This window comes from Microcaecilia unicolor, chromosome 6 (genome assembly GCF_901765095.1).
Source record: "Microcaecilia unicolor chromosome 6, aMicUni1.1, whole genome shotgun sequence".
NCBI lineage: Eukaryota > Metazoa > Chordata > Amphibia > Gymnophiona > Siphonopidae > Microcaecilia > Microcaecilia unicolor.
In genome coordinates, this window is record NC_044036.1 from 324,606,098 (window position 1) to 324,620,408 (window position 14,311).

Genomic DNA, 14,311 nt, shown 5'->3' on the forward strand with positions numbered 1-14,311 from the left:
CCACCGCCTCACCTCAGTACACCGCTACACTTATGGCTTTGCAAAAGGCCCAATTTTGTGGCACTATCTGTAGTCCTGAGGAACGGGGAGTAGGAGGAGTAGGCTCTTGAACAACACTATGGGCGACATAGGTTAGGAACAATCTCTAAATATTCACTCGACTCGGGTGTATATTTAAATAAAGAGATTGTTCCTAACCTACGACACCCACTAGTGCTGTTCAAGAGCCTACTCCTCCTTTCCTCAGATTCTACTTTTCGTAGGAATTTGTGTACCTACCCTCGTGTGGTTTGGCTTGACTATCTGTAGTCCAACAGTGAGGAACTGAGATTGACCTAAGCCCCCTTACTAATAATTTCTGTAACACTACTAGACATATGCAACACTGTACACATTAAATGCAGATACTTTCTCTGTCGAGGGCTCACAATCTTAACTTTTTGTACCTGGGGCAATGGAGGGTTAAGTGACTTGCCCAAGGTCACAGGAAGCTGCAGTGGGAATTGAACCCAAGCTGTCAGGTTCGAAGCCTGCTGCACTAACTGTTAGGCCAAGTGACATTGTCTTCCCCCAATGATGTTCTGCATTACAACTCTGCAATGCATTTTTTGTAGTGAAAAAGGTGCTGGTACTCAAATGCCAGGCCACCCTTCAGGGATGGGGGTGATCACTGAGGGACCCACCCCACAATAGCCAGGCCCCCTGCAACCAGTCACAGAATCTATGACGAGGCAGAATTGGTGTGTAGGCCTGAGCTTTTTCATTAAAACTTGGGGTCCGTGGGTCAATTTTAGCAGACAATGGAAAAGGTGCCGGTACTCAGTCCCCAAGTACCCCTCAAAAAAAGCCCTGCTTTTATCACATGTAGCAGTGATTTTGATTTCTACAGGCATTTCTTTTTCATTTAGGGGGCTTATCAACATGAGCTATTGTTAAGACATGTTATTTTACTGTTAACTTGTAATTAGCTTGATTGTTCTATACTTGGCTCACTTTTGATAATGTGATGTCATAATGCCTCATTCCACCAATGGCTAACAGCCAACCTCATCAGTGATGTCACAAAGGCCTGATCACCCACACGTGGGTCCCTTTATCCAGTGCGTTTGTTCTAGCAAATGAGGTGCCGGTACTCAAATGCTAGGCCACCCTTCAGGGGTGGAGTGATCACTGAGGGACCCACCCCACAATAGCCAGGCCCCCTGCAACCAGTCACAGAATCTATGACAAGGCAGAATTGGTGTGTAGAGCCTGAGCCCTTTCATTAAAACTTGGGGTCCGTGGGTCAATTTTAGCAGACAATGGAAAAGGTGCCGGCACTCAGTACCCCCAAGTACCCCCTCAATAAAAGCCCTGCAACTCTGAGGCTGCTAATATTCTCAATTCTAACATGCTCCATTGAGGCAGTAGTTAAAGGAAGAATTCAAAGAATGTACATCAAGTGTAAAACATTCAGGCTATTTCCAAATCCAAGTAAAAAAAAAACATTAGAAACTATGAAACTGCTGAACAAAGTAGGTGCTTTCCACCTGGCATCAAATACATCATCAAAAGATTAACAACAAGAGCTAATATTGAAAGTAAGTAAATAAATCTCACAATAGTCTTTTGTGCAGTAGCTGCCAGTTACAAGAGCCAGATCATTGTTTATTAGCATTAGACACATTGATAAGACATAACTAATATTTAACAAACTGATTCGTTAGCAGAATTCAAATACATAACTGACCTTGGCAGCAAAATTACTTCACTATGTAAGGGTACAAAAGTTGATTTTTTTTTTTTTCTAGTTCAAATCTTTTTCATTCATTTTGTTAAAGTAACAAAACATGTACAAAATGATGTTTCATCAGAGAAATACATTATATTCTCAAATTTATTTATAAAATTTATATCCCGCCTAAACCTAAGTGGGTAACAATATAACATTCACAATTTCTTACACAATACAAACAATAACAATACCCACTGTATCCCAAGCAGCCAGGAACTTAAAAAGTTTTACCACAAGATATTAAAAGGCCTGAACAAAAAAAAAAAAAAAAAGAGTATCCGGAAGCTTCTTAATGTCCTGCATTAGTACAGTAACGTAGATAGCCAGGCAGGGAATTCCACAGTCCAGGACCTGCAACCCAAAAGGCCGCTATCCGTGTACAAGCCATCGGGGCCCTTCTAACAAAGGCGCCTGGGCACCTACATGCGTCTAACGCTTATCAGTTTGGAAATACCGGCCCGGCTACCATGTGCACTGGGGCGGTAATTCCATTTTTACATAGTAACATAGTAAATGATGGCAGAAAAAGACCCTGACTGGACCATCCTAGGTCTGCCAATAAGATAAATCTCATTACATGGTATGTGATACTTTATATGTATACCTGAGTTTGATTTGTCCTTGCCTTTCTCAGGGCACAGGACCGTCGAAATCTGCCCCAGCACTGTTCTTGCACAAAAGTTCTGAAGATTCTGGAATCCTAAGAGTTACAAGATTCTGGAATCCCAATTAGTAGCAACATTCCATGTGGAACCCCAAAGAGGTAACATAGTAACATAGAAAATGATGGCAGATAAAGACCTGTACGGTCCAATCCAGTCTGCCCAACAAGATGATAAACTCATTTTACATGGTATGAAATACTTTTATACATATACTTGAGTTTGATTTGTCCTGACTTTCTCAGGGCACACTCCGTGACAATGTTTCCCAGGCACTGTTCCTGTACTAAAAGTTCTGCAGCTAATGTCGAAGCCCCTTAAAATTTACACTTCAGCCATCCATATCTATTCAGCCACGATCAGGGCGCAGACCGTAGAAGTACGCCCAGCATTGGTTTACTCTCCAGTACCGGCGTCACCACCCAATCTCCCGCTAAGATTCAGTAGGTCCAGCCTTCTAAACAGGATTTCCTTTGTGTTATCCAAGCATGTTTGAATTCCTTCCCATTTACACACATCCAAAAATATTTTTATTTTTCGCCGCACGTCCATTTTCGGCAGAAATTTTTTTAAAAGGCCATTTTTACAGACGCGCCTAAAAAATGGATCGGTGCGTGCGCCACAACTCGCCACCTATGCTACCGCAAGCCATTTTTTTTCAACATGCCTTTGTAAAAGGACCCCTTAATGCACAGTAAACAGGCTACCATGGGAATGCACATGGCCTAAATTCAGTAAATGGTGCCCAAATAACGTGCGCTAAGTGCTATTCTACGAACGATGCTCTTGACCTTAAGCCCTGTTTTATAGAACAGCGATAGTAGTTACCAGGATCCACGCCAACCTTTTAAGCATAAGGATTTCTAAACACCCTAAACCCTAGTATAAATCCCTATGCCTATGTTAGGCATGGATTTCCCCCCCCCCCCCCCCCCCCCCCCCCCCTGAATTCTATAGCAGTGCATGCATCTTAGTGAAACGCACCTTACCTACACGATGGCCACACCCCATTTTCAATTGCACACTAAAGGACATCATGTACGCATCTTTATAGAATAGCGCTTAGCAAGATGTCCATTCAAACTTGCCAATTAATACCAGTAATTGATTGTTAGTACCCAATTATTGGTAGTAATTGCTTGTTACTCATTTGCTACATCCAAATTTGCAATAGCTAAGTTTAACCCACCATTTACACAAGTCCACTGTAAATGTTTTGCAATTTTTTTTTGCCTGTTTACGCATACTAACTACATGTTCGCATTTTTAAACACATATTTTTCAAAGGGGGTGAGTCATGGACAGAGAATGGGTGGTCCCAGGTTATGCAGCTAGTGTGTTATGATTAAATACTGCAGAGTTAATATGGCGAGTACTTTGTATCTCGTACATAGGAGGCGGTAAGTACATCCTGTGTTAACTCTAGGTAGGTACCACATGCTAATAACATAGCCCATGACCTTCAATAAAATATTTTAAACCCCTCTCCTTCCGAAAGTGTTGCATTAAATCTGGGCTTAGTGTGGTAAAATCCCAGCACACGTTAAGCCCAAATTCAAGCACATTTTAGTAAAAAGGCCCCCATAGTCTTACCATTAAGCCAGAGGTTCAAATCCCAGCTCTGGTGATCTCTGCAATGAGCCAGTGTTTTCAGTCTAATTAGTTGGCCATTACAAAATAATGTTCTAATGTAGCTCAGTTGCAGATACAATAATATTGTAATCTTAGCTGCGGCTCAATTACATATTATTATCAGTACAAAATAGTTTGTTCGTACTTGCATTTAGAGGACTCGTTTAGTTTCCACGCTACTCCCAGATTGTTTCATCAATTTTAAAATATCACCTTTAAATTTAAAAAAATGCTTACTTTAAAAGGGAGAAGAATGAGGTTCTATAACATTTACCTATAAAGAGTCTGGACTTTTATTTTTACATTCGCCACATTTTATGTTCCTTTCATAAGACTAATGAATATACGTTTTGACGCCATTTACTCAGGGTAGCTCCTCCCTTTCACTTATACATATAGTTTTTATACGTTTTTTAAATCACCTTTTACACAATACATACAGATACACTTCCAAGCTTTAAAATGCTCTCCATTCTCTCCTTTTTCAGGTACAAGACATCACATATATTTTATAGAGGTCATCTACATACGTACATAAGTAATGCCACACTGGGAAAAGACCTAAGGGTCCATCGAGCCCAGCATCCTGTCCACAACAGCGGCCAATCCAGGCCAAGGGCACTGGCAAGTTCCCAAACGTACAAACATTCTATACATGTTATGCCTGGAATTGTGGATTTTTCCCCAAGTCCATTTTAGTAGTGGTTTATGGACTTTGTCCCTTTAGGAAACCGTCCAACCCTTTTTTTTAACTCTGCTAAGCTAACCGCCTCTCACCACGTTCTCCGGCAACGAATTCCAGAGTTTAATTACGCGTGGGTGAAGAAAATTTCTCCGATTTGTTTTAAATTTACTACACTGTAGTTTCATCGCATGCCCCCTAGTCCTAGTATCTTTTGGAAAGCGTGAAAGACGCTTCACATCCACCTGTTCCACTCCACTCATTATTTTTATATATCTCTATCAGGTCTCCCTCAGCCGTCTCTTCTCCAAGCTGAATAGCCCTATCCTCCTTAGTCTTTCTTCATAGGGAAGGTGTCCCATCCCCGCTATCATTTTAGTCGCCTTTCGCTGCACCTTTTCCAATTCTACTATATCTTTCTTGAGATGGTAACATTATCCACCATTTCTGTGCAATATTATTAATCTATATTGTGTGTATCATATGGCTATATTTTACTTTAATTATTTAATTTCACTTGTACAATTTATTCTGTTACATTATTCACCATTTCTGTATAATATTATACATACTTATGTAGTATATCTGTCAATTTCATTTCTTTGTTTATCCCATTATGGTGTTAAGCTATCTTCTTTTATTTACTTATTTATACTGTGTCAAGATATAATTATGTTTTCTCGATCAGTTTTTAAATATTTTTTTGTCATTTATTTTTTTACACATATATATTTTAGACTCCTGAGGAAGATCTTTTTTTGGCTGAAAACACGACTCGTGTCAAGTCTCAGATGTTGCAATAAAGCTTCAATATATTGAAATCGTCTGCTGTTCCCATCATTTGTCACCCTTGCTGTGTTTGACTTGTTAGTGTGACTGCAGGGTTGCTAGTATTCTGTTTTTTTGCCTTGTCCTAATGTGGCTCCCTGTCAGATTCTATGAAACCAAAATTATGCTAAAGCGTTATCGCTAACTTGACGTTCTATAAAATGCCATTTCCTTTGTGATTAGTTCACTCAACCAGAAAGGTTAATAGTATAACAAAAAAAAAAAAGACTTTTTGAAAATGCCTCGCTCTTTATGTATGAGCAAAATTCTCCCCCCAAAAACAACGCATTAACATAAAATTACTTTTCTCAATGCCAGTTTTCTCATAATCGCAACACTGTCACAAAACATTCCAGGTGAAAGGTAGAAGAATTTTTTGTTTTCGCCATAGAGGTCCGTTACATCATCAAGGAAAGATTTATATTTTTTGATCCCCTCTAATCTGGAAAGGGATATTTGTTGGATCACGGTCAAGAGAATAATTGACGATCATTGGGTTTGTAGATTGTTAAGGCTCTAATGAGGTATAGATTTAATTACCTATTAAGATTTATGAAAGTATTGCTTTTTTTGTGTAGATTTTGATTGTTCTCAACCTTTGTTCGAGATGTAAACATAGGCTTTACTATAATTATATTCAGTGATGCTGCTTTTATAGTGTTTCTGGATTTAATCTTTCTACATTTCACATTTCTCATGTAAAATATCTTGTAAAAATTCTAATCAAAAAAAGAAAGTTAGGGTGGTGGACTTTGGTCCTGGGGAACTGAGTTCGATTTCCACTTCAGGCACAGGCAGCTCCTTGTGACTCTGGGCAAGTCACTTAACTCTCCATTGCCCCATGTAAGCCGCATTGAGCCTGCCATGAGTGGGAAAGCGCAGGGTACAAATGTAACAAAAAAAAAGTAGAAGCATTTGTTTCTTCTGTTCCGCTAGTAACACCTAGCTTAAATACTGGCTGTATAAAACTATAAAAAGTTTGTTACATTCATAGAATATGCAATTATTCATACTGCGATAAACATATGCATTTAAAATTCATTATCAAACTGAGGAGGTGAAATGAGGGAATGTGATGCACTAAAGATAATCTCATAAATCAACCACTGAGACCTAACCACCGTCTATAACAGCAATATCGCAGTCCTCAAAAATGTTCTCAAATCGGTAAAGATCAAACTGTGCTTCCAAAGTTGTGAGCCCCTTTACGAAGCTGTGGTAAAAAGAGCCTCGCGGTAGCGGCGGCAGCTGTTTTTGCTGCGTGCCAGGGTCCTTTTTACCACAGTGGGTAAAAAGTCTGAAATTAAAAAAAAAAAAAACACATGGCAATCACAGCATGGCCATGTTGGGGAGGGGGGTGCTAATCACCACCCACTGAGGTGGCGGTAACCATGCAGTGCCAATTACCGTCGGGTAACCCGCTACAGTATATATCCTATATAATAAAACGCACCTCCAACATTCTGAAGCTGACTGCACATGGCTGAGGCATTCCTGCTCTCTGTATCCATCTCCTGAATTGACATCACGTACTTCCGGGTTCCTCACAAGAAGAAGTGACCAACCACACGAGGTTTCTCAGCTTCAGAATGTTGGAGGTGCATTCTGTTAAATAGGATTGGTCAGTTCCTTGAAGCACAGCCAGAGCTCAGCGTCCTGCACAGTAACGCTCAGACAGAGAGAGAGGGGGGGAGGTATCTCTGTCACACACACACTCTGTCTCTCTCACAGTCAATGTCTTTCTCTCTCTCACTCTCACACACTGTCTCTCACACACTGTATCACACTCACTCTCTATGTGTCACACAGTCACTCACACACTCTTGGTCTCATACACTCAGTCTCACAGAGTCTGTGTCTCTCACACACACTCTCTCTCTTGCACACACTGTATCTGTGTGAAACACACTCTCTCTCTCTCTCACACTGTGTCTCACATACGCACTTGCACACACACTCACTCACACACACACTCTCTCTCAGACACACTCGCACCCAGACTCTCTCTCTCAGACACACTCGCACCCAGACTCACTCACTCACACACACACACTTGCACATTCACGTCTCTCTCACACACAGTCACTCTCACATACACTCTTCTCAAACTACACACTCCGAGGAAAAAGCGCCCATCTCATTTGTGTCAGAAACGGGCCTTTTTTACTAGTTAAAAAAGAAAATCCAGCAGCACTGGAAATGGTGCGTGCTGGAGGCGGAACCACTGCCAGCGACCGCGTTGGGCCGGCGGTGTAGTTCCAGCTTGCAGCAGGGCAACCCCTTTTGTGTCTTGCTTGAAACAAGCCAAAATGTTATCATTTATTCAGGGGTATCCAAAAGCAAACCTTGATCAGGGCTATAGGAAAAAAAAACCCATGACGGACACCACTCCCCCTGTTACAAACTCCAAAGATTAAACGTTTCACCAAATCTTCTGTTATCAGCAATAAATTCCTCAGGTTAAAGTCTGTCTCAGTGATTGATTTATGAGATTATCTTTAGTGCATCACATTCCCTCATTTCAACTCCTTAGTTTGGATCATGGATTTTAAATGCAAATGTTTATAGCAGTAAGAATAAGTTTTTGCATATTCATAACAAAAAAGTTTTTTTTTTGAGATATAGATACCAGAACTATAAACTATATTTTGATTTACCCCTGAATTTTTAGTTGTAGTGTATAAAATTATAGCCAAAAGGGTGAAATGCTTTCAAAAATAAAATCTCTCTCTATATAAAAGGCAAAACCAACGTTCTATGAAGCCTCCAGCCGGAAGTGTGAAGGGGGCGAGATATCCGGTTTCCCTATGAGTGTCTGCCCCGCCCTCTCTGTAACACAGTCAGTGAAGGAAAACAGCAGAGCACGAAATCAAATCGCTGGCTCTGTAACAGTGAAGGACTCAGAGGGGGGAGGGGAGAGAGGCCAGAGGGCAGGGACACACACACTCCCACATGCACACAGAAGAAAACATTGCTAGCCCCCGTTTCATTTGCATCAGAAACGGGGGTTTTTTACTAGTATATATATAAAACAAACAAACCAATCACATTTGGTGCAGTGCTGCCCCCATCGGCAATGTTTAATCCGTTCCAGTTTGGTTACATTCAAGCTCATATGATAAAAATTCAGCACATATGAACCTTTTATTTTTCCATCTGTACTTTGAAACATACCTCAGAAGGACACTGATAAACACAATTCAAGTTACCAATACATATATGTTCAAACAGAGATTAGTGGTTTCCAGAGTTATTTGAACATATAGAGAAAAAGAAAAGGTGGGTAATTACAGGCACCCTGGGGGTAATTTCTATACAGAGCGAGAACATGTGTACACATGCATGTGAATACATGTGCATGTACATGAGCAGTTTCTGGTAAGTATATGACAATACTTTGTAGGTGGGGGTTTCACATGGCCAGGGGAGCGCAGTTGTGTACAGATGATAAAACACTTTGTGGTATACACTTACACTTTCACAATCCAGGTGCGTGCATTTATTTGTTACGCTGCTGTTCTAGAATGGCAAGAGAATCCAACAAGGATACTTCTTTATAAAAACTACTCTCCACATGTTTAAGAGATTCACACACATGGATAATTATTTCCACGCTCTGCATAGTTTAATTTCATTTTTTTTTTGCTTCCACCTGCTAATATTATACTGCATTTGACTTGATATCCTTGTTAGTTTTCAAAGATTCTGCTCTACCCCACCCCCACCCGTGAGCAGTATTTACCCATGGCATAGCCATAGGTGGGCAGAAGCCCTCACACTTGAGGGAAGGGCCGCCGAGAGACTGAGCCGGGCCCGGGCAGGCACCGCCGGGGCAGGGCTGCGGCCCCCCCTCAGGATCGCCGCTGCCGCAACTGCAATGCAATAAATATCTTGGCTGGTGGGGATCCCGAGGTCCTCCAGTGCTGCTCTTCACACTGCCTGGGCCCTGCAGCTGCTTTTTCTCTCAGCGCATGCTCGGTTTCAACACCAAGCATGAGCGGCCTGAGAAGAAAAGCGGTCACTTGGCAAGCAATGGGCAGGGTGAAAGCAGTGCTGGAGGGAGACCTGCAGTGTCTGCTCCTCTGGGTCCCCCCAGCCTCCAAGGGGGTCCTGCTGAGTTCTCTCTCTCCTGCTCCTGTTGGGACACGATCACCTGGGTCCCATCAGGAGCAGGAGAGAGAGAGACGGCCCCGGGCCCTTTTGCCCTCCCTGTCCCCTCCCCCATCGGCGGCCCTGACTTTGGGCTCAGGCCCAAACAGCAGCAGCACACCCTTGCAGAAGCCAGTGGAGGATGTCCAAGCCCTGCCAGCTGAAGTTGCCCAGAACTCCCTCCAGTGCAGCTCAGCAGTCAGCGGCAGCTTTTCTGTGCTGCCCGACACTGGCACTTAGTACATACTTAGTTTCAGTGAAGGTGATGGGTGCTGGCATCAAGAGGCTCAGGAAAGCTGCCAATGATTGCCAAGCTTGCTGAAGGAAGTTTTGGGTGCTTTGCAGGGCTTGGCGATCCCTGTCCGCTCAGGTATTTAATATTTTAAATTGAGTGGGGGTGGGGTGTGGGGCCAAAGAAGAGAGGGTGAGCTGAGGAGTAGACATTGGGCCAGATTCAGTAAATGGTGCTATGAAAGATCCGTGCCAGGTGGTATTCTAGATAAGCACTTCCTGGCTGAGCGTCTTTCATACAATAGTGCTCAGCGCAAATTCCCGTGTCCAGCTTTGGATGGGGAGGACTTAAGCCTGCTGAAACCTGGCCTTTAAACCCAGGCATTCTATAACACTGCGCTTACGTTTCTGGAACGCCCTTGACCCACCCATGGCCACGCGGCACTTTGGGGGCACGGCATTATACAATAGTGTGAAGACAGATGCATGTAAGTACAATTAGTGCCAGTTAATGTCAGTAACTGATTAATGGCTTGTTAACTAATTAGTTTACGTGCGCATCTGCCTGCGCACCCAAATTTGGGCGACCCATTTAGAATCCAGGGAATTGTGCCCACCCATTCTGCTCATAGGCCCATCCATAATTTAAGGTCTGGTTTACCCACTGGTATTTACATGAAATTACAGCATTGAAAAAGGAAAACAAAACAAACAAACAAACAAACCCACAAATAAACCTTAACAAAGTTTTAAAAAAACTGCTGTCTGAAGTAGAGGCAATGAATGGATCACAATATTTTAAAAAGGCAACAAAAAACACACACAAAAATAAGAAGAATGTAAAAAAAATTAATCTTAATATAAGACATTTCATCTGTAAATGGGATGGGCTAATCCGTCACAATTCCATTTCTACTTTGATAATCTCTGTTCCAAATCTTCACTCCTACTCAGAGAACTAGAACCTTCTATCAACAGCAAAATATTAAAAAGTGGCTAAACTTATATTAAGCATGTAGTCCGTTATCTTTCTAATTATTAAAATCATGGGACGTTGGGGGGGGGGGGGGGGGGGGGGGGAGGGAGGTAGGTGGTGCTATGAAGTATTTCTTAAAAAAGTCACAAACCATTATGTTTTAAATACTCAAGACACTGGTGAAAAACATATCTGTTTACATATTTCAGCACCAAATACAGTACATCAGTGAATACATACAGCTCAGGAAATTGCCAAAACTTACCTTTACACTGAAAGAAATATTTTTCTCATACAGATACTTACCCAAAATTAGGCTTTTGCATTAATACTGTTAAGGTACAGAAAATTGACTATGCATCAAAAAAAATACTGGAGTTCACTAAAAACCTCTCATTTATACAATACTATCAGGTTTTCTAATGTTTGGAGAACCACTTCTGGTAAATACTGGAAGAGCTCTCTACAGTGTTCCATGTGACTATTAATGTGTGGCAAAAAAAAAAAAAAAAAAAAGGGTTAGTTTTGACTTTGGTACTTGGTTCTAAAAAAAATTGGCAATTTCGATACTTTGCACGAGGTAAAAAAAGTGACTTGGAATGTACTTGTTCTTTGCTAAAATAAGACTGCACATAAGCTGTATCAGTTACCCATACTATTAATTTACTAAGTTGTTTTTTTTTTTAAAAACCTACAAAATGGAAAGTTTCTGTAAAACCAGATCCTATCGTTTTAGTTAAGAAAGCATTTTTTTTTTTTTTTTTGAAATGGCTCCCGGATGGCAGTACAGAACAGGTACCTGCTGTTGCATCCATGAACACAATTAGGAATTTCAGCTTCATTTTGTAACAATGAATTTCATAGAAAAGTGTAAAACTAAATTACAAATACAAAACATTCTGCTTTGTAAACATCTGGTAGCCAATTTTGAACATGAGTTTCTTATAAACCTTTCAGGGATTAGCAACTGCAGAATTATCTCATGGCAAGAAATAGGATGCATGCCAAAGGAGACCCTGGTAGCATCACGGGGTTAATCTGAATTGATTTTTTTTCTTCCTGATAGGACAGTGTCTTAGCATGGTTACCTGTTGTGTGAAGGGCAAGCCAGGGACACAAATTATTTGGAAAAGAAAAACATGCCCCCTCTCCAACAAAGAACAAACACACACCCTCACTTCACAGTAATTATGTTCAGAAAACAAGAGAGGTTTGTGCAGGTCTCATTTTCCTTTGCGATTTTTCCCTCCATTTACCCCCAAATTTACTTAAGTCACATAATACTGTCACCGGGGTTCTCTCCTGCAGATTTGTTTTTCATAAATGCCAGAACAAGGTCTGTGGAAGGGCTTTTGTAAAGGTATTTCCAAATAGCGTAATAGTGCACTGCAGCGGCTAGGGCTACGAACAGGTGGCCAGATAGCATGGGCAAAAGGAATAATCCCATCGCTCTTGAAAAAGACCACTCCCAAACAGTAAATGAATCCTCCCCAGGCCAGTTCATGAATTCCATCGGTGTTGTTCTGTTGAAAAGCAAAAGGGAAGATTATGTTCATCTACCTGGTCACATAGGGTTCCTTTTACTAAGCAGCGGTAAGGCCTGACGCGGGCTTACCAATCGCTATACAGGAAGTACCGCTGGGCTACCGCAGCAGCCCGGCGGTACTTCCCACCCCTAGCGTGCTGTCATTTCCGGGGCTACAAAAGTTTATTAATTTTTGTAGAGCCGGAGTATACCCAGCGGTAATCGGGCAGTGCCACGCGCTGCTCGGTTACTGCTGGGTTAACGCGGGAGCCCTTACCGCCACCTCAATGGGTGGCAGTAAGGGCGGCTCCCCCTCCTCCCCCCCCTTGAAATGGCTGCACGGCGAGTGCTTTACTTGCCAAATGGCCATTTCCTAAAGGAAAGTAGGCTTCCCTTTTACCAGCTGTGGTAAAGGGGGGACTCAGCGCACGTGTAAAACACACGGCGACACCAGAACCGGCCCCCTTTTGCCGCAGCTTGGTAAAAGGGGCCCATATCGCATTAATATTTTTAATAAGAGGCATTATTCTACAGCAGCTCCCTCAACCTTGTCCCTCAGGGACACGGAGCCAGTTGGGTTTTTAGGACCACCCTAATGAATGTGCGTGATATATTTACATACACCGGAGACCCAAAACTGCCAAGTTAACCAGCACCAAGAAGGCAGACCTTTTGGTATGGCATTTGTAGTGTTTGATCATTTCCACTGAAATCAGTGCTAGAAGCATTCACACGCAAGCGCAGCCAGCCATCTGCAAATCTCCAAAATTCATCGGAAAGTAATCTTGCTTTTCTGAGTAGGCTGTCTGAAGCTATTTTGCATTGCTAGGGGCCCTTTTACCAAAAGGGGGTAGGGCTACTGTGCAAGTAGTACGTAGCAAAACAGCACCTCTGCCAGGTGTGTGGCATTAGTTTTGTTTTTGCCACACACCATTCCCACGCTACAAAATAATTTTGTATTTTCTAGTATGGGGGCAGGGAGTAGGCATGCCTGGCGCTGCCCGATTAGCACCCAGTTATTGCGTGAGCCTTTATCGTCTACTAAATAGGAGGCAGTAAGGACTCAGGCAGTAAATGACCACGGACCAAATTTTTTAAATTTATTATTATTTATTTTTATTAGTGCACGACTATTTACAACCTCCATTTAAAAAAAATAGGGTTTTTACTGCCGCGGTGGCCTTGGTGCGCAGCAATTGCACGTGCCCACGCTCCCACAGCCCAGTACCTACCGCAACCTAGTAAAAGGACCCCTTAATTTTTTAATTTTTCAATTTGTATTTCTTATATTTTCATTACTTTTTATTCTTTAGTTTTTTTAGGGCTACATTTTGATTAAAATTTGTAATTACAATTAATTGTATGTTATTTATTTTCCAGTGGGAACATAAATAAACATACCTTTAAGTCGCATGATTAATCGTAATTAAAATGTTAATCAAAATGAAGCCCTATCAAAAAGTTACCAAAAACACTGCTGAGGCACGTCAAGACAGACACTTCAAAATCACTGCTAAATCGTGACCTACCAACTACACTCAACCGTTATCTACAAAACGAAGACGCAACCGATGGTAACGTGAATGATGAGGAAGCAACTAAAATCTCTTAAGCCATCAAATGACTCAAGAATGGCAAACAGCTGGATCAGACCAGTCCTGTTTAGAGGTCTTAAAGGACGTAGTATTGTTGTCGACACTTACACAAGACTATTCTCTGCTGTACGGCCTAAAGAAATGTGTTCCCGTGGACTGGAAACAAGCGGACTTAGTACCATGCTTTCAAAAAGGCAGTAAGACCAATGTGAGAATGACAGGGAAATCAAGCCTGCTAGGAGTTGTTGGAAAAGTGC

At 41.8% G+C, this 14,311-nt stretch overlaps 1 protein-coding gene across 1 annotated transcript in view; it reads right to left on the bottom strand.

The window, feature by feature from the left end:
- Positions 1 to 12,150: 12,150 nt before the first annotated feature.
- LOC115472568 (monocyte to macrophage differentiation factor-like) overlaps positions 12,151 to 14,311 on the bottom strand; it is a 96,541-nt gene continuing 94,380 nt past the window's right edge. The window contains 2 exon segments of the mRNA XM_030206864.1: positions 12,151 to 12,348; positions 12,350 to 12,457. Coding sequence (XP_030062724.1) covers positions 12,208 to 12,348; positions 12,350 to 12,457 — 249 coding nt within the window. The 3' untranslated portion in view covers positions 12,151 to 12,207.